This window comes from Sceloporus undulatus, chromosome 6 (assembly GCF_019175285.1).
Source record: "Sceloporus undulatus isolate JIND9_A2432 ecotype Alabama chromosome 6, SceUnd_v1.1, whole genome shotgun sequence".
Taxonomy (NCBI): Eukaryota; Metazoa; Chordata; class Lepidosauria; order Squamata; family Phrynosomatidae; genus Sceloporus; species Sceloporus undulatus.
Window position 1 is genome coordinate 47,300,043 of NC_056527.1, and position 22,693 is coordinate 47,322,735.

Consider the following 22,693-nt stretch of genomic DNA (forward strand, 5'->3'; position numbering starts at 1 on the left):
TCAGAAATAAGTTTCACTGAAATCAATAAGGATTACTCAGGTAAAAGGGGATACTATTGCTGCATCTATTCTAATTCAAAGCTTTTGCTTTGGAGGCTAAAGGTGGGAGTCAAGAGGTTTTAGTCCTTGGCCACAGATGATCAGCAATCCCAGGCTGCCAAAGGAGATATTTTGGCTGCTTAAAAACATTTATTCAACACTCCCTGTGCTACCTTTTGAACCTTAGCTGCAAATATTTCACCTGTGGCGTGAGGTAAACATGATAAGTGTATAGATATAACTTTTGTTTGTCACCTTAGAGTACAAGGTTACGAGACTTGAACAGAAAAGTATTAAGGTAAAATGGATGTAGAGAAAACTGTGCTTGTTTATTTATTTAAAATGGAAATGCCATGGATTTAAAATGGGACCATTGGCTCCTGAATGCAAAACTTGTGGTCTACCATACATCTGGACTGGGACTGGAAAGGCAGAAGATTCAGTGATTCAGTTTCATAGAAAACGTTCTGCATATGCCGAAAGGCACTCAAAATAATTCTCCACCATTGATTTACTTTTTGTAGCCACCTACTTTATGCTGTATTTGCAGAGGATCAATGTCCTCTAGCTGAAATAGAGACATCATTACTTAATAACCTTTAACATCACTCTATAGTAACAAATGGGGGCGGGTTATAGACCGCCGCTTTGAGGTGGTCTGCCGCCGCCGCCGTTTGCTTCGTAAGGGAGCCGTCGCAGCCATACCGCACGGCTCCCTTACGGAGCAAAAAAGAAGCTCCAAAATGGAGCTTCTTCTTGTGGCACCCTAATGACGTCGCAAGGCGCCAGGGGCGCATTCGCGACATCATTAGCGCCGCGACACGTTCGGACGCAAAGCGTCCAATACGTAAAGATGGCGGCGCCCGTATGAACAGGGCACCGCCATCTTGTACGTATTCTATACATACTAGGGTTAGGGGGGTGCGGAAGCACCGCCCCTTCCTAACCCTAGTACGTATAGAATACGTACTAAATGGCGGTCTGTAACCCGCCAAAGTTTTTGAAGGATAAATAAATGTTGGCGGGGAGTGAAAAGAGGATAAGAGAGAGAGACGCAGATCAGTGATTTTTTGAATATGTTAAGATCCTATGTTTTAGGACAACCCTGCCAAATCTCATGGTATCCAAATGAGTTAGGTCACAAACCCCAGGTAACAATAGTATAACAAGCACTAAATCTGGTGGAAAAACAAGGCTGGAAAAAGCATATTTAAAATGAGAAAGAGAACTTATTTATTTAATGGATTTATATAATACTTTTTTCTCAAAATGGGATTCAAGGCAGCTAAAGGTCAATGGCAACAACAGCCATGTCACACTCTGTAAAGCATCTCGTAAAATTTAAAAATGAATGGTTTAAGTTGCAGACCAATTAATGTTAATGTTATGAATTAATCTATTTTAATTATTTGTACCAGTGATGAGGAATTAATCTCCCTATTTCTAACAATGCTAACAGTTACCATTAAGCAACTAATTTTTGAACATAATAGTCCAAGCTCTGAGATGTTCATTGTCGGGTGAAGAGCTTTTGTAATTTTCCAGTTATTTTAAGGACTAGTTTTAGTGCTTTTAGTTTTTCCGCATTCCTGTTACTAATTTTACATTTGCTTTGTTTATATCTGTGAAATGTAAAAAAAGAAAACAATCCTCACTTCTCATATCATCTTCTGCTGTTTTGTTGACACTGTGTTCATATTTTCCAGTTTAGTTTTTTAACTTAGTTATACACATAGTTACACTTAGGACATTGTTAGTTGGTTTTAAAATGTAAGAAACAAATGATCACATAAACAAAATTCTGACGGGGGGGGGGAGGGTTAAATGACCTAACTTTTTTGTTCTTTTACAGAGAGTTTTTCAACTAATCAGCTTGCATGCAATCACTGAGATTAATTAGCCTACATTATTTTTTGCCAGTAAGAATAATTTAAATACTTATTTAGAGCGAGTAATAAGAACCCATGAACAAACATTGCTAAATATTAATTCATATTTAACTACTTGAAAAAGATGGAGTGGACGTGTTCCTTCATTAGGCCTGATCATTTCAATTACTAAGCAGACATAAATAAATGAGAAACAAATCACTCTTCTGTCAAATGGGCTTGTCTGCTTACTAATTTTCAAGATTTGCCCCCAACAGTTGAATCCTAGCTACTCCATGTCATATGTGAGCATAACATTAGGTAAAACTGTATTTATTTAATTTATTTCTTGCCATTCTCCCAGCATAGGAACCAAACTATCCCATTTGGGTTCTATAGAATTTCTTCACCTTTGCTAAAATTATGTCCAGACTTACCACTATAAAACTACTTCCTACTTAAACCCCCCCCCTTTTTTTTTAATTTTATTTTTTTACAATGCAGCCTGTCAGTTTTGTATAGGATGGGGACAATTCTGAGTTCACAGAAGACTATTTTGTATTTGCACATTGTAAACCTTAGGGAGTGCTTAAGTGTACTAATAAGCAGTATAGAAACATACTTGCTATTGCTATTTTTAAAATGGAGAATAAGCTTTATGGCTTTTCCCATTCCCAGTAAGCTTAGGGGACAGCTAATAACAATGTGTTATCTAATGAGCCCATTTGTGAATCTGCAAACTTCTCAGGTCTATCACATCTCACAGTTATAGTGGTTTGGTGCCACTTTATCTGTGGTGGCGCCATCCTCTTCAATCCTAGAGGATTTGTACTTTGGTAAGTCCTTAGAATTTTTACTGCATTCCTGTGAACTACAATATGAGAACCTTTTGGAAGTGATCAGGCTACAAAACTCAAGATTCCAAAGGATGAAGCCATGGTAGTAAAAGTGGCATCAAAGTGCAATTAATTTGTAGTGTGTATACCCCCTTCTTCTGTCTCAGGACACCATTCAGATGACATTACTTAAAGATCAAGTCTTTCTGGTGATTTCTTCATCCACTGGCTGATTTTTATATTTTGCCTAATGCAGAGCAATAAAGATCCTCAACATATGCAGGCATTTTTCTACCTTTCAGCTTGACCATTTTAAGATATTGTCAAAATATGAATTTACAGCCAAGGCAGCTTCTTTTGATACATGAGCATGAGTTTATGCATCCCTCACCATATGTGTCCCTGGGTGTTTTGCTAAAAAACAAAGGGGGGGGATTAAGTGGCATAGGACAAGGATATTAACCCTTCCATATAGTACTTACTGCATTGAAGTTGGGGAAGAGATTGACAGCTGCTGCAGTGTCCAGAGGGAATGGAAGAAACGGCTTGATATCCAGCGATGGCTGTAAAGGTGGAGCTGGAGGACGTACCAGGGCTGGAAGGGCAGGGCTCTGGCATGTACCTCCTAGATAAGAAAAAAGAAAGCACCAGGTTAAATCATAGATAACAGTTTTCTTTTTTATCAAGTCTCATTTCATTTTGGATAACAGGCATTTACACCATATCAATGAAAAATATAAGCCACCACTCATGTGAATGTGGCAGCCAGCAAGTAATATTCGCCCTCCACTACCATTTTTTCCACTGTGCTTATTTCAGTGCCTGTCAATATATGGATAATGTCTCTGTACAGAGGACAATGGTAATTGCAAGAATAGCCAAGAACATCTCTAACTTCTTTCAGTCATATCTGGAGTGATGTTTAGATAAAGACACAAAGTATAGGACACCATCTTAATGGACACAAATCAGACAGTAGAAATGGGAATAGCCAACAATCAGTTGAAGAGCATTTCACCCTTCCTGTACATAAAGTAATGGATTTACACATTACAGTCCTTGAACAATGATGTTACAAAGGAAGACTAGAAATAGAAACAGCTGCATTGAATTATATTCACAAATGTCAATCCATTACCAGAGCGGTATGAACAAAGGCAATGGCTTCATGGCCCTCTTATATTAATACAAGAGTCCTCATTACTTTACATATAAAAAAAGGAATTTTCTCAGAGAGAGTTTTGAAACCTGGGAAACTTTTGGAAAGCAGATTGATGACTTTCACAAATCAACACTAACTGACCAGTGTAAAGATCTGGAAAACCTGTATCATCTTACAAAACACTTTGAAAATTTAGGGCAAGGGCCATTTGCGTCTTTCTATCCTACTCCCACAACTGTATAAATATTATTTATGTGTGATTCCTTAATAGCACTCAGTACTGCATTCAATGAAGTGGGTTTATATTCATGGCAGCTCATGTAAAAATAAAAACCAGTTCTTCCTAAGGGTTCTGACACATTTCCTCCTCCACCCTTCTTCCTCCTTTATCTTCTTCTCTTAATAAATCCAGCTACATGACTGTATAGATATTCGCTACAATGGACTGGTGATGTTAAAGATCCTTAAAACCATTTCTAAATTCTTCTGTTGAAATACTCTTGTTGGGCCCTTAAAAGAACCAAACAAACCTTTATTGCGTCTTTCTAAAAAAAAAAAAAAACCATCCTGAATTACATTTGTCTTCCAAAAGCAAATAACACATTTGGAACCTCATAGAGAAAAAGCATCTTAGAAGGCAATACAATCAAAGAAGAGAGGCAGTGCACCACTTTAACTTCCATGGCTCAATGCTGTGGAAGTCTGGAAATTGTAGTTTTGTGAGACATTTAGCTGACTTTGTCTGGGTGCTTTGGTGCCACAGCAAAGTACAGATCCCACAATTCCATAGGATTGAGCCATGGCAATTAAAGTTGTGTCAACCTGGATTATTTCTGTAATGGTGATGCAGTCTTAAATGAGATTGACATACACTTCGGCTCTCCATTTGGATTTTGATATTCCTTAGCATGCATTCTTTGCTAAGGAATACAGCTTGATGCGTCTTTTTGTAAGTTCTGTTGAAACTCTGGAGAAGTGTTCCAGGTCAAATCCTGATGTCTCGCAATACCTAGAATCATTTTGTGCAGTAATACTGGCCATTAAGACCTGCTCATTTGAAGAGTGAATATTTGAATGGAGGGAAGCATTTTGGCAATATTTGTGAAAGGAAATCTTTTAAAATGGAGTTAACAGTCACAGGACAACTGTACCATCAAGGGGTACCATTAAGCACATGTAGAGGGAGTGGGCTACACCAGGTGACATCCTAAAGTGGGGTGGCACCACTGGTCCCCAGATATCTGTCTTTTGGCAGAAATGGGCTGTGGCATTCATCTGAATCCCTTTAAAAATTGAAGAGATGGGATGAATGGGAGGAGGTTCAGTGGGAAGAGAAAGGAGAGGACCCAGGGTTTTTTTTTCTAAATAAACGTGTTTTTTCTTTTAATTTAAAAAAAATAAAAATATTTTTTTAAAAAATTGAAATAAAAAATTTAAATTCTTTCTTTAAAAAATAACATCTTACCAAATTTTCACTTTAACTGCATGGAACACTGTATATGTAAATATACTTAGGCTGTTCAAATGATATTGTAATTTAAAAGTATAATTTTAAAATTGCTATTTGTTTTTAATACAACTATTGCCATTACATTCAGTGACATATGGAAATTATGATTTATGAGTAACATTAGTACAAAAAGCATTGCCAAAGATTGTGTATGGAGGAAGTCAATGGATGTGGTGACACCATCAGTGACTGGACCAGGTTTCACCAACCCTAGTGATGACACTGAGTACCACAGTTCTTTTTTGCTTCATTAAAACTGTTTAAATAGTTCTGCAATCCACAGTGTTGATTGTAGAAATATTGGAGCTGGTGACAGTTAAATGTTTATGTCAAGATCTGAATACTGTACAACAGCGGGACAGGGAAACTACAAAGAGGTGCTTTACTACCTTTATAGGCAACCATGCAAAAGCAATAATAATATGTATTTATGGGAAATAAGATGTAATGCCATGCCACTATCAATACAATTGATGTGTTATCCTTTTTTCAAAAATATTTGTCAGAAAATTGCCTGCAATTTCAGGATGTTGAACCTGCTTCCCTATAATTTAGTTTGAGTATATTTATATATAATATATGGATATATATATATAATATATGGATATGATGTGTTTAAACTTGTTAAGGGCATTTTTACTGTGCTTTACTGTATGTACTACTTCTACTGTTTGCTATAGCCTTATGCTCAAGCAGCAGAATGGTTTCAGCTGATAATTTCTTTTTGAGAAGCTTTACATCAAGAATTGGTTCAGATAGTTCTGAAAGGTATGTTAAACATAGCTCCAGGCAAAAAAGAAAAAGTACAAGAATTGAACTTGAGGTGTAATGTCTGTGGATCAAACAGGCTATAATGGTCTACAAAGAAAGCCATTAATATATGAATGCAAAGGAAAAAAAGAAAGAAGGAAGGAATCTGCTCAATTTACTCCACATAATGAAAAGCCATTTATGTTTGTGACACTTTTAAAGATTGTCTCCCTACTCTTAAAAGAGCTCATGTATTTCTCCAAAGTAATCATAGGGCTTTACAATTAACTTCAAAGGCTAATCTTAACCAAGCAGCCCAGAGGGCTGGATAAGAACCATCTCTAAAACAGCTTTTTAAAAAGGAACACAACACAATACTAAGCTATTCTCTGAAACTATGGCTAGAACAGCTCTTCAGAACAACTGGCAAAGTTGTCATCAGTTAAGGTGATCAGGAATTGCCTTGAAAAGCATAAAGCCCTCTGCTCCTGTTAAGGCTGCTCCTGAGTAGTTCTTTGAGAACTGTATGGAAATGAATTAATTCCACTGCAAATTGATAAACAGTCACCTGTTTCAACATGGACTACAATTTTATTTGTGTTCTGGTACCAGTCATAGGCCATAACAAATTAAATTGCCTGAAAGCTAGAAGTATTCAAGTCGTTTCTCCATTTTCATTTTTGCATTTTTGGTGTACTTCCAAAACATCAATTTGCTGCTAATTAAGATTCATTTAATCCTAGGAAATCCTTAAACTGTGCCTGTATTCTTTTAATCTGACATGCATGCAGCAGAAAGTAAAAATCTGCTCATTAGCATCCAACCTCTGTCCTCACCACCCAGTAGCACTCCATAAAAAATGCAATGGAAGAAGAAGGGATAGAGAAAAGGTTGGAAATTTGATTTCTTCACATAAAGGTGTGTTTCCCCAAGTGAGGTGGGACCGACAAGTGGGTTCACTCTACCAGTGTGAACACCCCTGGGAGCTCACACAACAAGTGGTACTTTTCTAGCACATACCTCAACTCCATAAAAAAAGGGGTCCCTTTCAGAACCGGTGAAGAAGGGCAGGGTGAAGAGAGTTGGCACAGTGAAGAGAGTTCTAAGGGCCATGGGTACACAACAGGCCACCACAATGTCCAACCCTTGTTTATGTTTACTTTTTTCTTCCTCAGCCCTTTAGAGAGAACCATGCACATTGGAAGCTGGTCCCAGACGCATATCCACAGGAAACATGATGGTGTCAGCAGCTGAAGTTGATCTATCCAATCCTTCTTTATATCCCTAGTGACATGCTACATTCAGTACCATTGCTTATATCTATTGCACATGGACTGTATGCATATATCCAGCACTTCACAGGTGAAAACCAGGACATGTGTGGTCAAGGAACTTCAGAGTGTGGTCAAGATGCCAACAATTCTAAGTTTATGAGGAAGAGAACACAAGCAAAGAGAGGCTGTAGTATTTTGCTTTTGCCTAAGTACACTGGAAAGGACATGACCTGTTCTACCTGTTCTACCCTGCCTCCCGCAATGTAATGAATACAAACTGCTTTTGCACTTTAAACTCAGTTTGTACTGCTGGAAGTAAGCCAATGAAGAAGATAGGTGGAGGAGAGAGAAACTGGGACATTTTAAAAGTAGCTGAAAAAATGGGATAACCAAATCATAGGCCCATTACAGACCGCCTAAAAGTGGCGGTCTGCCGCCACCGCCGGTTGCTGCATCCAGGAACCGCAGCGGCCAAACCACGCGGTTCCTGGACGCAGCAAGAAAGAAGCACCGAAATGGCACTTCCTTCTGTGCTGTGGAAGAGGCACCACGAGGCACTAGTTGCGCACTTGCGGCATCCCTTCCGCCGTGCGACGTCCAGACGCTATGCATCCACGATGTCAAAATGACACCCCTTCTCAACCCTAATACGCCCCTTCCTAACCCTAGCACGCCTCTTCGGCACATCTGTAACGCGCCATACAATCATAGAATCATAGAGTTGGAAGAGACCACAAGGGCCATCTAGTCGAACCCCCTGGCATGCAGGAACTTTCAATCAAAGCATCCCTGACAGATGGCCATCCAGCCAGAGGATTAACTGAGACAGTCACTGCCAAATCAAGATAGCTGTAGGGTACAGGTGCATGAGAAAAAAAGTGAATCCCAGCCAGGAGACTTTGGGATGGAGACGAGTGGACATCTTGGCCAGCACCCTATAAAACCTATCTTTTGCTCTGAGGAGGGAAAAGTATGGCGCAAAGGGTAGGATTAATTTACAACTGGGTCCTGAAAGGATAAGTAAATTCGTAGATAGTTTGATTTCAAAATATTTAAAGAACATAGTTATCTACATATGATAAACCCCCTCCCATTACATTTCTTACATAAAGTAGCTGGATGGATTCACTTGAAATATGTTAAAATGAAGCCAGAAAAGCTCTTAACCAGAGCTGCATTTTAATACTTATAATTGAAGGCTCACAGTACATGATTGAATTAACTTACTATATCAACTTATCAGCTCTCTCACCTTTGGAAGGAAATCAGCTGGCAACCCAGTTATGTAACTACAGCATCTTACTGTCTTTTCGATTGCTTCCTAAAACACATGACAAATGTTTTACTGAAAAGGAAGCATCAGTCTCATAAATCAAGTATATCAATTTATGACTCATATTTATTTCACACTGTGCACTGACTTCCTTCAAATCTCTTGTGATTTACAATGCTTGTGAAAGTGGAAATTGAATCCGACCTTTAGAAGAGGGCCATTATGGGAGGAGAGACTATAAAAGAATAATACAAGAAGTCAACACTCATCTTAGGCAACAAGAAGGTCATTTCTCAACTGTTTAAATATTGGCTAAATTGACCTGAGGGAGATCTGGAGCACTGCTGTGAGAAACAAGAAATTTGACTAGACAGACTGCTTCTTTGATCCAGTATTTCACTGCAATAATTGAACAGAACATTATTAAATGAAAATTAGAGCTGCATCTGACAAAATGCTACAATGTGCTATGCTCCTTGTCACTTCAGTTATCTTCCTCTGTGATAGCCCATTCCAGTTCTCCCACCCCAGCCATTTGGTCTTCCATTGCTACTCCTTCAACAGGCCATTATTTATGGCCTCTGAACACACTCTGTCTCCACTGGTGCCTTACTGAGGCATTAGAAAAGTAAAAAAGTAAACGTGAGGAGGGTAGTGATGTAGTTCTATTTTCTCCATCATCACTTCTGTTAGTCTTCATCTATGGAGAGGGACAACTCTTAACAGGAGTGTCTGGTAAGCATCAGAATTCTTTGCACATTTAGAAACCCCAAACTCTTAGGGGTCTAAATGCATGTAAAAATCTCTACATATAGGAAAGGCTTTCCACTTCAGATTCACACCAGCCTATATGAGGAAAAGAGTGGAAAGGATGAGGGAGGTGGAGGGGATAGAATTCATTCCTCCTTCCACTTATTTATTACATTTCTATATATTTTTAAAAAAATATATATTTAAAAAATTAAAAATAATAGGTTGAAGCAAATTATAAAATAAAATAATTAAAATTAGTAACTAAGCAATCAAAATTATCAATCCTTTAAACAACATTCCTAATGTGTGAACAGGGTTCCACCTGTTTGGATTTGTTAGTGTTCTACATTTATTTTTTATAATTTTAAGTTTCAGGTTCGAGTCTGGTGGTGCTTCTCTCTTGTGTGTAAGTGGAGCTATATGTTACTTCCTAAGTACAGTGTGCCTGCATCATACTTGGGCATGCCATACACGGTTTCAGCTCATGGCACGCTGTGCCGCATGCATGAGCCCCGTTGTTTTCAGTAAAGTAAAGTAAAGTAAAGCATTCTCTATGAATGACCATGGGTTCTATGATCCATGGATTCAATTTTCAGTTCCCAAAACAGAGCAGACTCTTTGATCCCCAAAGATGATGTCTAGACACACTTTCCTGTTCTGTCATCTGATATTGAGATCCTACTAAGTGAACAGAAGACTTTTTGCGAGTTCTCAAGAAGTTGAGGCACAATCTTTCAGAAATGTGCAGTTCCCAGAAGAAGTCTAAAGCACATCCACTATTTGTATAAATCCACTATAACTTTTATGTCAAGATAATCATATCTCTCCAACATCACTTTTTGATTTAAAAAGTGAGGAAGCTGGAGTCATGGATGTTATTGAAGTCACAATCCCTCCTTTGAAAGCAGAGAAAGTGAAACATTCCTCCCCCTTTAAATGTGCCCTAGGATTGGAAGATGAACCTGTCAAATCACTCAACCACACTTTCTCCCACCATCTTGCCCCACTCTGGGTCATTTCACAGAAATAATTCCTTATAGGTGGTCTCCTTTTTGGTCATCCTCCTGTCTTTCTGAAGCCCAGATTCTGCACAAAGCTTCATTTGTACTCAGCTACCTGCCTATGGTCAGGGTGGGAGAGGAGAAATGTTCTCCTGCTTAGAATACAGGTCACTAGTAGATCTACCATCAATTCTTGTAAATGTTAAGGAAAGCCCATTGCACCTCATAATGATTGAAGTAATTGAACAGTAAAGTAATGGAACAGCGACAGGCTACAGTGACTTAGGCTGGCCTCCCCAGTTCTCAGAGAGACTTTGGGAAATGTGTGTGTTATCAAAATATACAGTTTAGTTTCAAGTAGTCGCTGACTTTCTGGTTCTTACGGAAGATGTGGGGTTGCTCACTTTATAGCATCAGCTCTGAAACATTTGCTCTTTAAAACAAAATGAAAATGTTCTCAAAATGGTGAATGTGACCTATGTGTATGCGTATGTATTGTTATTATCTCTTGTCACTTGCATGACAGGCACTATCCAATAAATCCTATAACTATTGTACAACTATATTCTACAGCACAATAACAAAAGCACAGACTTCTCCTGCTGAGAGAAGAATGATGTTTTCCTATCAATTTAAAATTGCAGTGCCAGTGCCTGAAAAATACAAAAATCATTATGCAGTAGCTAAAGTAATATTCCTTCAATCTTTCACAACAGTGTGGTGAGCAATGCTTTCTTAATTGCCTGGAAAGTCCAGTATCACAAGCCTTCCTAGAAAATTTGCACACAGTTTTGTGAAGTATAATTTTTTTGCATGTTTATACAGAAACTTATCCTATGCTGTCTAATATGACATATTTCCAAGAAAATGTGCATATGATTTTAGCATTAATATGCATCTTTTTAGAAAGCACTGTATGAGTGGTTTTCAGCAAAATCAAATTGTGTTTCAGAGTAGTACAGATGTGGTAACATTGATGGTCTCTTGTAATCCCCAAATGATTCTTTTACTTCTCTTTGATGCTACATGACAGAATGGGGTACTGTTGTTCCAGATAGCTTTCTGACAGTAGGATTAGGTTCCTCTACCAGAAAGAGAAAATATGTATGTAAATGAACAAAAAGGAGAACAAAATATTTATATAGCCTTGACAATTTGAAGCTCTTAAACCACTCATGACATTAAGAGATTTTGAAGACTGAAGATGAGTTGTCAGCATTTGGGGTTGTTTTTTCGGTATTGCTATGATGGGATTTCTTCGTAAGTAAAATGGCAGATTAAGCATTTAATTTTTTTTTGCATTTGACTCTTACACAGATTCCTATTGTTCCATCATACACAATACATCTTACATTTGTAACCCAGAGATGTTAAACAGTATGTGATAACATGTTTGTGATATATGTGTGATTAATAAACATTTCTTTGTACACCTTTCGTGCTGTCAGTACTAAAGACTGGGTGTAACTAGAAATTACTTATAATTAGTTCTTTTCCCCAATAAAAAAATCATAACCAATTTATACAATAATTGTCACAAGAATAGCTCGATGTTAACCTGATGACAACAAATACTATTGAATATAATTTATTGTTCTAGCTGAGATTATTCATAACACGTCCCTTTTTTGGGCATGCATACTGTTGCTGTGAGGTTTCTAATATTACAACACACACACACACACACACACACACCCATGTTGGCATTTGAAGGAATGCCAACAAAATGCTTTGGATGCAAGCATACATAGTTTTTTCTCACAAACATAGTGCAACAATGGCTATAATTTTTCAAAAAATTTTTTAAACCAATGGGGGAAAAACAAATACTTGTGTCTCCCTCTTTGTATCACCACCACAAGAACAGTAGAGTTTGTAAATGTTTTAGGTGGGAGCAGAGGAGGTAGTCCCGACCAATCAGAACATAAGGACAGATTGAGACTGGTTGGGTTATCACACACACATGACCTGGTACAGCCTGAAAGTGACCATGTCAGCTATGAAGAGAATTTTCCCATTTTTGACCAGGAATGGGAGAAGGCCAGACTGGGTGCAGGATAGGTACTGAATGACAGTGCGGCTGTGCAATAACATTTGTTCCATTCAGGTTATATACTCTATACTGTAGTGGAAACTGGGATGCAATGCATGAGTGTCTCATGAATTATCTCCCCCAGTTTCTGTAGTCTGTATGACTCAGCTTTTGAAAAGGGAACTAGGAGCACATACAAGTATGCTCCTGCCAGCAAGTATAGAAAGATGGCTTTGAATCAGTTGTGAGCTTCCGCAACCATGTCTCACTTCATGATCACTGATCTTACTATGCTCTCTATTAATCCCGTTGGTTCCTCCAATAATAGCTGCCATATTGATGCTTTCATCCTGAAGGTCTTTGTCCCCACAACAGCATTTTAATAAGATGAACCTTCCAAGTAGAGATGATGAGACTGATCCTCCAGACACTGAAAAGAGTGTAGGCTGGGAGGAACAAAAAACAATAGTTGTTTAACTTTCATCTCTAAGATTAATCAATCTTGTTAGAAGGGTCTTGTTAGAATATCATATTTTGTGTGCCACTGTGTAGTTATGACCATAATCATTTGCTGGACCCAAACATTACCGTTTAAGTTAGTATATCAGCAGCAGGGGAAGAAGCATTGTTTCAGGTCTGGAACTAAAATTTTCAGTATCTACTTTTTTATGATTCATTTTCTAATAGGAACTGTACTGTTCATTTCTGGAAGGGCAAAAAGAACAACATAAAAGATAATTCACTGTCCAACTCCTATCAAGAAATTCCAAATCAGTATATTTTATGGAAAAGAAAGTAGCATGGTTACAATTCTCTTGGAGGTTAGGATACATGCGCAAGCAAAGATACTCCACTTTGTCCCCCACCAATTTTAAAATGTAAAGTATGGATTTACAACTTTGTTCCATTGTAAGGGATAATGGTATGAAGGGGAATAAATAACTAGGACACACATTGATTGATAATGTGGAAAAACTATTGTTTCCTGACAATCAGCTGAATATGAATGCATTTCACACTTGAGGAGGAACAAGAGAATCTTTTTCCAGAGTTTGGAAATGGAGCAAGACACTTTGAGAGAGGAAAAAAGTATGGAGTAAAAATAATGCTATGTGCATGTGTGCGCGCGCTATGGATATGCATTCAACCATGTCCTTTCCATTAAACTGAAAACATTTGAAACTTTCAACTTGCCACAGACCTTTGTCATCCTTGAAGATAAATGATTGTTTTTGACAAGCCTGAAAAACTTTGGTTCCTTTAAAAAAAAGAGAGCAAGGCATATAATTAAAAATGATGGGTTGAAAGAGAAGATACTAGCTTTCCAGCTTTCTTTCTGAACAATAGTTAGATTTCCAAAGAAAAATATAAAAAGTATCAACATCGCTCTGGAAAAATTGAAAATAGTTGACATTTCCATGGGACAGGAATTGTAAATCTACATTTTTAAAATAATGGAATGCAAGTTTGCCACGACATCAGTTCTTAACTTCCAGTCTCTTAGATATTTTTATTCTGCTCATTAGAGCCACTTCCTGCATTACTTGCAGTAAATATCTTAAGAGTTGTGTCTTAAGATGTAAGTAAACAATATTTTAAGGTTCATTTTACATGGGCACTTTCCTTACTAACTTTGAACACTTTAATGAATTCTTCTCATCACCGTGAAATCTCTCCTTCCTAAACAGTGCATTCATGTGCTTGTAATCTAGTTAGTATACCTTCACATCCTATGCTGCACTGTTGATGTGAATTGGAAATAACTATCTATGCAGCAGTAGCAGAACTACAGGGGTGCACACTGCACTAAATGGCCCCATCAGAGGGGATGACACTGGCCAGTAGCAACATATAGCAAGGCCCAGATAGCAAGTGTGCCACTCCCTTTTGGGGGGTGAAACTGTTCTTGCTCAAAGGGGCATCCTGTCTTTACTTTCTCAGCTGCAGCATGGTGTCAGGTCTCCCAGAGTAAGATTCTCCTCCCAATCCTCACTCCCATCGCAGGAGGTCCATGAGGTGACACTAACCTTAGTGATGCCACAGCATCTATATGTATCCCAAAGTCAATTAATGTATCCATTTGGATCTTTGAAGAGATATTTGAGATAAATCTAGTGTGCTGAGTATACAGTAGGGAAATCATGTGATAATTCATTATGTGTAATGCTCTCAAAAGGACTTAATCAGTTTAGTGAGCCCCAATGTTACCATTCAAACATGCCTGTACAAATTAATCTTCTGTCTGCATGCTGATCAAATTACAGTATTGTTTTAGAACATGCTTGGCATTTCATAATCTCCCCCTCAGGGGGGAAAAAGGACTCAATGATCATCTATTATGAAGGGATGGTATATGTGCCTTCTCAGGAGTTAGTCCCATTCATTTCTGTGAAACTTCTCTGTGATAATTGTGCATTGCAATGCAGCCTAAAACTATTTTTTCCGATATTCATATTTGCTAATTACAATTTTTGTTTGATACACAATAGTTATTTCATAATATATCTGCAAGAGGGCATTGTTTTGCTGTTATGTAAAAACGTGACCATTTATAAAAATATTAATACATTTATACTTAATCTAATGAGTTTACATTGGAGCTAACATCACTGAAGTTTTGCATTGCATATAACCAAGTTTGAAAGTAATTAGTTTTTTTTCCCAATAATGGGAGGAAACACAACATAGCAATTGCAATTTAATGATATATAATTCTGGTCTGTTAACAGTACAACTCAATAAATTCATGGTGACAGTTAAAAAGGTGTGATCTCACTAACTGGTGAGGGAGGATTCATATGGTTCACATCTTAACTTATGCTATGCCTTCAGCTCTTCCCTCCACACCAGATAAGCATAAACCACTACAGTATTTAGTATCTGAGTAATGGGGAAAATGTAAATATAATGGTAGCTAACTATCCAGGGTCCATTATGTCAACTACACACTTTCAAAACTAACTTTCCAGGCTGTGATATCTACTTCCATTCCACTTAAAAAACTATAACAACTGCATGCTAAATCCACAAAATTCTTAGAGTCATTAGAAGACTATACAAGGATACTTTTTAAAAGCTGCCCCATCTAACAGTAGCACATTGTTCTGAACTCACTGTTCATTTGATTTTAGAGCAAGAAATCTTGTTTGAACATGTCTCTAACAAATGTTTACATTTCACCAGACAACGTGAAATCAGAACTTTATTGGTATGCATGTCTAAAAGCATATCCTCAAATGTTTTTGACTGAGAAAGAGACATTTAACTTTGGCGTGGATATTCAGGTAGATTCATCAATACACAAAAACACTTCTGCCACATGACTGTGACATCATTTGGGGGGGAAAACAAGAGTATTGTGTTCTTTTATGATGACACAGTCAATTGTTCCAGATGAAAAAATGCATTGTTCACTATACACAAAAGCAACAATAGGTTTTGTTTTGCTAAAATAAAAAAAAAAGTAATGTAACTACCTATCTCTCCCCCCCAAAAAATTTGCAGACAAGCTTCTACTACAAGGAAGAACTACTCTCCATATGAAGTAATGAGTAGCGGTTCCAGATTAGATCATCCATTATTTACCCTAAGTTTAACCTATGGTTCAGCAAATAAACTGTTAAGGTAAACCAAAGGGAAGAAAGACATGAAATAATAGCTGTGTTTGTCCTCCACTGATCTTGGCCCTAGTCCTGTTTAGGCTATGCCAAAAGGGACTGAACAAATTGCTTCCCTCTGCTCCTTACTCTAGCTTTGCTGTTCAAAGAAGTGTTGCTCTCTTGGGGCTCTGGAAAACATGAACTGCCGGGAAGTGCTAGGGGGTAAAACCAGGTTTGCACATTCCAATGAATGTACATCCTTAGGCTTAACAGAGAAACATTTAAAATTACATAGTCAGAATCATATTAAAAACACATAAAATGACAAACATACACACAGAGCACATTGTGTAGATTTGCTGACGTTGTGTGCCTTCACATCGTTTCTGACATGTCCCTGCTAAATGAGACAGACACATATGCCATACACACACACACACACACACACACACACAAACAGTGCGCCCACGCCATGCACAGATGCATTTTACACAGCTTCCAGCTTACACGGAAGCTGCGTGGGGATAAAAACAATGGTGTGCATGCCCATGGCGTGCGCGTGCCATACCACCATATGTACACACCTCATTATTTCCTATGGGGCTTGAGCATAGGCAGATTTTCCCTTACGCAGGGGGATCTGAAACAGATCCTCATGTAAGGAGAGGGCCCACTGTACATATATATATATGTATATACACATGTGTGTAAACACCACTAATTAGATAATTAGATTTAAAAATACATAGAGAAACAAACAGTCATTATACTTTGTGCATAAATGAAAATTGCTAATGGGTAGTAAAGGGCCTTAACTTTATCCCTAGACCCTTAAAAAGGCAAAATAGGGCCCACTTTGGGAAAGCATATTGTTTTGTTTCCTGTAATAATCTCTTCTTAACATTATCAATTTACTAGCTGCATAACAAGTATAAAACATGAGGCTGGCCAACAGCATATAGCTAAGATTAATAAACCTCCATCCAGTAGCTCATAATAAAATTCTCAGAGGGGTAATAATTCTGAATGGAAGCTGTAAAAATACATAAGTACTTAAATCAGGGAAAACTATCCTCAATTAAATCCACTCCTGGGAACTGTTCCCCAGGGTCCAGAGCATGCAGGCATACTTGTTGACTTCAAGGCTTGTGTGAAAGTGGTGTTATTAATCAGCAGAGAGAGAGTTTTCTGATCTCAAAGGACAAAGGAAGATGTAGGGCTGTCCCAAGAGGTTTTGGTGACTGAGACAAGAGTCCAAATGATATTTTCACACACACTCATTGTATGTGCAGAGTGGCAGATAAATGCTGACTGCCTCTACTAGACTTTAGGGTAACAGACTAGCCAAGGGATTCAAGTCAGGTTGTGTGGTATACCTACAGCTGTGTTCTCCAACATTTTGACTGTTTATTTACTTATTTGTAGGATGCAACGGGATATAAGGTAGCTTATAAACATACATATATGTTTGTAAGCTTATATATACAGCCGGCCCTCCCCATAGGTGGGCTTGCCTTCTGTGGCTTTAAGCTTATGTGAAAGGCAAGCCACAGCAGATGTAATGGGGCACGTATCCGCACCGCACACACTGCCCCATGTCATGAGCATGCACCCCCTTATTTTCTATGGAGCTTGAGTCATATGGAGAGGGTGGACTCTGTGTGTGTGTGTGTGTGTGTGTATCATATAAAATGAATGCACACATAAAAGGATCTAAAACAACAATATATGGAATTAAATAGATCTACTTATATTTAATAATATCTTCCAACAGATCAGATTAGAAATTAAAACCACAACACGTGTGACCAAGCAATATCAGTGCATGGTCAAGATGGCAACAGTTACAAATGAGTGAGAACACATAAGCTAACAGCAGTTTGCTTTTGTCTGAGTGTATTGATAAGGACAAGAGTACGCCTTTCCTCTTCTCTCCTCTCTCTCCTGCCCACTGAGTCAATTTATGGCAAACTACAATCATGAATTGTAGTTCTGTATTCATGAATTCTACATCCATGAATTCAACTATCTACAACTGAAAAAATGTTTTTTTAAAATCCTAAAAGCAAACCTTTATTTTCCCATTTTATATAAGGGACACCATTTTACTACACCATTGTATATAATGGGACTTGAGCCTCCATAGATTTTGGCCTCCATAGGCGGTCCTGAAACAAAATCACAATGGATACCAAGCACCCACTGTATTTTTGTGCTTTGAGCACAGTTTGAAGCAATTGATGTAAGTTGAAGACAAAGGAGGAAAGCAGTAGTAGGAGAAATAAACTGGGATATTTTAAAAGCAACTGAAAATACAGTGGGCCCACCACATTGCCAAGCTAGTGACCTGAGGGTCTGACCACCATGGATTGCCACACCCCATATTATTGAATGGTGTGCATGCACACAGGTGCATTGGTATGTGCACATATTGCCATCCATTGAATAATAAGGGATCTGACTTTCCATTTTTTCCCATCCGCAGGTGTGTGGAGCCAAGATGGGAAGGGTCCACTGCATGGGGTAATGGAGGATACATCAGGAGTGTCACTGCCAAATCAGGCCAGTTGGTGGGTATGTTAATATAACAAAACTCACGTAAGAGATGTTAAGGGGAAAACAGATGGTTTTATCATTGTAATGGTTAATCTCATATGCTAGCATGGCATATATTCACACATTAAATTGCAAGTGTCACTATAGGTGCACTAATTACTTGTCACTTTTACTATCTGGAAATTTTATATGGAGATTTATATGGAAAAATTCACATTTTGTTCTCATGTGCAAGTATAAATGATGGTAGCAAACGTTCTGGATCAAGAGATCCAGAATCTGAATCAACAGCTCAAAAATCCTAACTAAAGCATAATTATAGCACTTTCATTACCATGACTCCTCTCTATGGAATATGCAGTTTGGTGAGGGATGCAGAATTCTCTAGTGTACTTGAGCGAACTACAGCATTAGAGCTATGTGAGTGAATTCCAACTACGTGTATTTTAGTTATGCCTTTTCACTTTTGTATATTTGAATGTAATTTTACAGTGTTTTTAGATTATTTTAATTGTTTTTAAAAATTATTGGAGTTTTTAAATGTTTTATCTGTGAGCTACCTTGGGTCCTTTCTGGGAGAAGGCATATAAATAAAATTCACGAAACTACAATTCCCAGAAATTCACAGGATGGAGTCATGACAATCGATATGCTTTTAAAGCCTTAAAACTGTGTAACTTAGCTATACAAAGGGATACAATTTGTCTACCACTTTACATTGTATAGTTTGCATACCAGTGCCAAGCAATGTAATCCTAACTCAAAAGATATGGCAACCGTAGGAGCTTAGAACCAGGCATGCTCTCTTCTGATAGTTCTACCCTGTTCTGCCGCTAATCTCTGAGATCTGCTGAAGGAAGAATCTGCCAACAAAACTGCTGTGCCGAGAAAGGTGCAATTGAAGAACAAATCGAGGTGGTCCCAAGTATCTTCCATTATCCCTACAGTAGGAGGATTTGAATTATGCACATATTTGGATGGCCAGATAGGATGCAATTCAAGGACTCACTAAGGCTGAAGATAGGGAGGGGAGAAGACAAGATGACATACCCCACATCTTTTGTTTCATGATATTTTCTTCCACTAGTAATAAAAATGTTTATAACTGTGACAAAGTGGGTTGCAAATGCATAATAAAAATGATGATCTGCACAAATCCCCTTCCATATTAAATAAACCTTAAATCCCAGCACAATATATTGCTAGCAAAAGCTGAGTTATGGTAATGTCACATCAATGTAAAGGCATTGTACTCTTTTGACATTTAAAAATCTTTGACCTGGCAAGTTCCACAGTTGGTTTTTCATAATCTTTTTTAAAGGTCATGTTTATGGTATAATAAGCACACACTTGCAAGTGCTATTAATGAGAGGAATGTTATATTATAAGCAGATTTTCAAAACCTCCTTTTCCCCTTAGATCTTACTCGCTATTTCAAGAGCCACATTTTTTTTCCAAAAACATACACGAATAAGGAAAATAAAATAATGTTTTCCTTCTGTGGCTATGATGCCTTTATTTTAAAATAAACACAGCTAAAGCAAATAGGAAGAAGCAGAGATTTTAAAACAAAATCTCTGCTTTCCCAGTTGAAAGAAGAGACATGGAACAATATTCTCCAAGGTAAAACTATTCAAATTTCTCATGCAAACAGAGAAAACAAAACAAAGCCAGGAAGAATAACATTACTTAAACATTCAAAGATGGTGACTCTCCAATCCTAAACCCAGTTTGCTATGTTTAAACACACTGAGAATCAATTGGTTTAAACTGCAGGTTAAATTGTGGATATATTCTCCATCCATTTGATTTCCACCACTACTGATGTAGAAGTAGGGGATTATGTTGGAAATTAACTGATTTATTTGAACAAGGTCAGAGGAATTCAAGATTTTCTTTCAAGCAAAACGAAAATATTACTCTAACTTCAGAGATTATTCTTGCCTTCATAGGAATATGGTTGGTCTGAGAAAATATTACCTTTCCCTTACCCCCAATTCTGGCTACACAGTATCACTTTCCCCACACAAAAATGAACACACACTGTCAAATAGTAAGGCTGGCCTTAAGTGGATCCAGCACCACAAAATGCATGTGAACAACTTTTCATATCTTCTGTTAATCCAGTCCTGTTTCTTGCATGTCTCACTCTCACTAGAGATAGATTTGTTGTTGTATTTACAGTATTTGTATCCTATCTTCCTCACAGAATTGGGACTCAACTCAGCTTACAGTTTAAAAGAACAATACAGTCAAAGCATACAAAAGTGAACATTGAAATGAGTAAACTGTATGTCTTTTTGTGTTATCTAAACTCAAATTAAACTCTTTCTGGATCCTACTAAACTCCTTCTGGATCCTACTACATTCTATCCCACTCCCACAAATTTATAAATATGCTTTGTACCTGGGGCCTTAATACCACTCAGTACTGCATCTGAAGAAGTGGGTTCATATCCACAAAAGCTCATGTGAAAATAAAAACCAGTTACTTTTAAAGGTGCTGCCACATTTCTATTTTTTTTTTCCTCCTGCTCATTTTCTCCATTTTATGTTGCAAGAGCTGAACACAGCTACTTCTTTGAAAAATACCACAATAGTAAAGAGGCCTCTTGTCCTATTTTCTTTTTCATACATCCCACTGCATCACTCTCAAAATAGGATTGACAAGTGGTAAAAGATGACAGAAATATTTGTGATGAATGGCAAGAGATTGAGGTTTCTGGGGAAAAAATAGATTTAGGAAATCACATATGGATGGTTTAGCTTTTCCCAGTCTTACTAGGTACTATGATAGTTTTCAGGTAATACAACTAGTTTCCTTTCATAGAAAGAATAACTGGTCAAATTTTGCATTGAACGTGACTGATCCACCTGATCAGAATTGGGTTTATCTTCCCCAAAAAATTTAATGGTACTTCGTTTAACCAAATTACGAACACATTCCTATTAAACTCACTTAAAATATCAGGCCAAAGTCAACAAATGTTCTTTCTGCACCTCCCTTTCTCCCTTTCTTGATGCTTCACAACTTTTATAGTCTTGATAAGATTTCCCAGTTTAAAGACAAGATTATATAAAGGAAAATATAAAGGAAAAATGTAGTCTTGACTAGGGCATTTAACATCCAGAAACCAAGAGCCAAGGCTGTCTCTGCAGTGTGTAGAAATAATCTAGTTCAACACCACTTTAACTGAAGAATAGATAATGTGTTATCTGGTAAAATGAAATGTTCAATGCTATTTGAAGATTATTATTTTTTTTTACTTTAGTTCCAAAGGCATTTGAAGCTGCCTCTGCAGTGCAGAAATAATTCAGTTTGACACCACTTTAACTGTCATGGCTCAGGACTATGGAATTCTGGGTATGGTAGTCTGTTGAGGCACCAGAGCGTTGCTTTGCTTTGCTCTTGTGCTCAAACAACTACCATGCTCAGAATTCCATAGCCCTGAGCCATGACAGTTAAAGAAGTGTCAAACTAGATTATTCCTGTACTGCAAAGGCAGCCTCGGCTAAATAATCTTGGTTTCTGGATGCTAAATTCCCTCGTCAAGACTGCATTTAGTTAGTTTGGGGAGATTACTTTAACAACATTATAACAGATCTGGAATGGGCTCAAATGTTGAAATCCCAGTTTACAAATCTATATCCACCTCAGCTAGAGCATTTTGAAATATATATATACAAGTATCATTATCCACTTGAAAAACTGAATAGCATTAGCTCTTCCATCACTCTGTTATGCTAGAGAGGCTCCACAGAGGAGGAACATTTTCCTCTTTTATATATGTATTGTTAAGTTCTATACATTTAATGGGCAGTGATATTAGAAGTAATATCACTCATTACACAAAGCAAACTGTCAAATTTTGTTGCAAACTTTTGTTAGACTCTGTTTTCTCTAGGCAAAACAAAAGACCTATTGCACACACACACAAAAAATGCTCTTTCTACTTGTAGCAGCCTGTGCAGACACCTCCTGCAAATAGAACGATTTACAAAACTTAAATATACAATGCTGGTGAGTATGGAATACCACT

General features: G+C 37.6%; 1 protein-coding gene across 3 annotated transcripts in view; it reads right to left on the reverse strand.

Annotated features, from left to right (window-relative positions):
* The window catches only part of ZNF385D (zinc finger protein 385D), a 443,232-nt gene that overhangs the window by 152,938 nt on the left and 267,601 nt on the right, over positions 1-22,693 (reverse strand). For all 3 annotated transcript variants that reach the window (XM_042477445.1, XM_042477444.1, XM_042477447.1), the window contains one exon: positions 3,226-3,368. In XM_042477445.1, the coding sequence (XP_042333379.1) occupies positions 3,226-3,368 (143 nt within the window). The remainder of the gene's footprint in view (positions 1-3,225; positions 3,369-22,693) is intronic.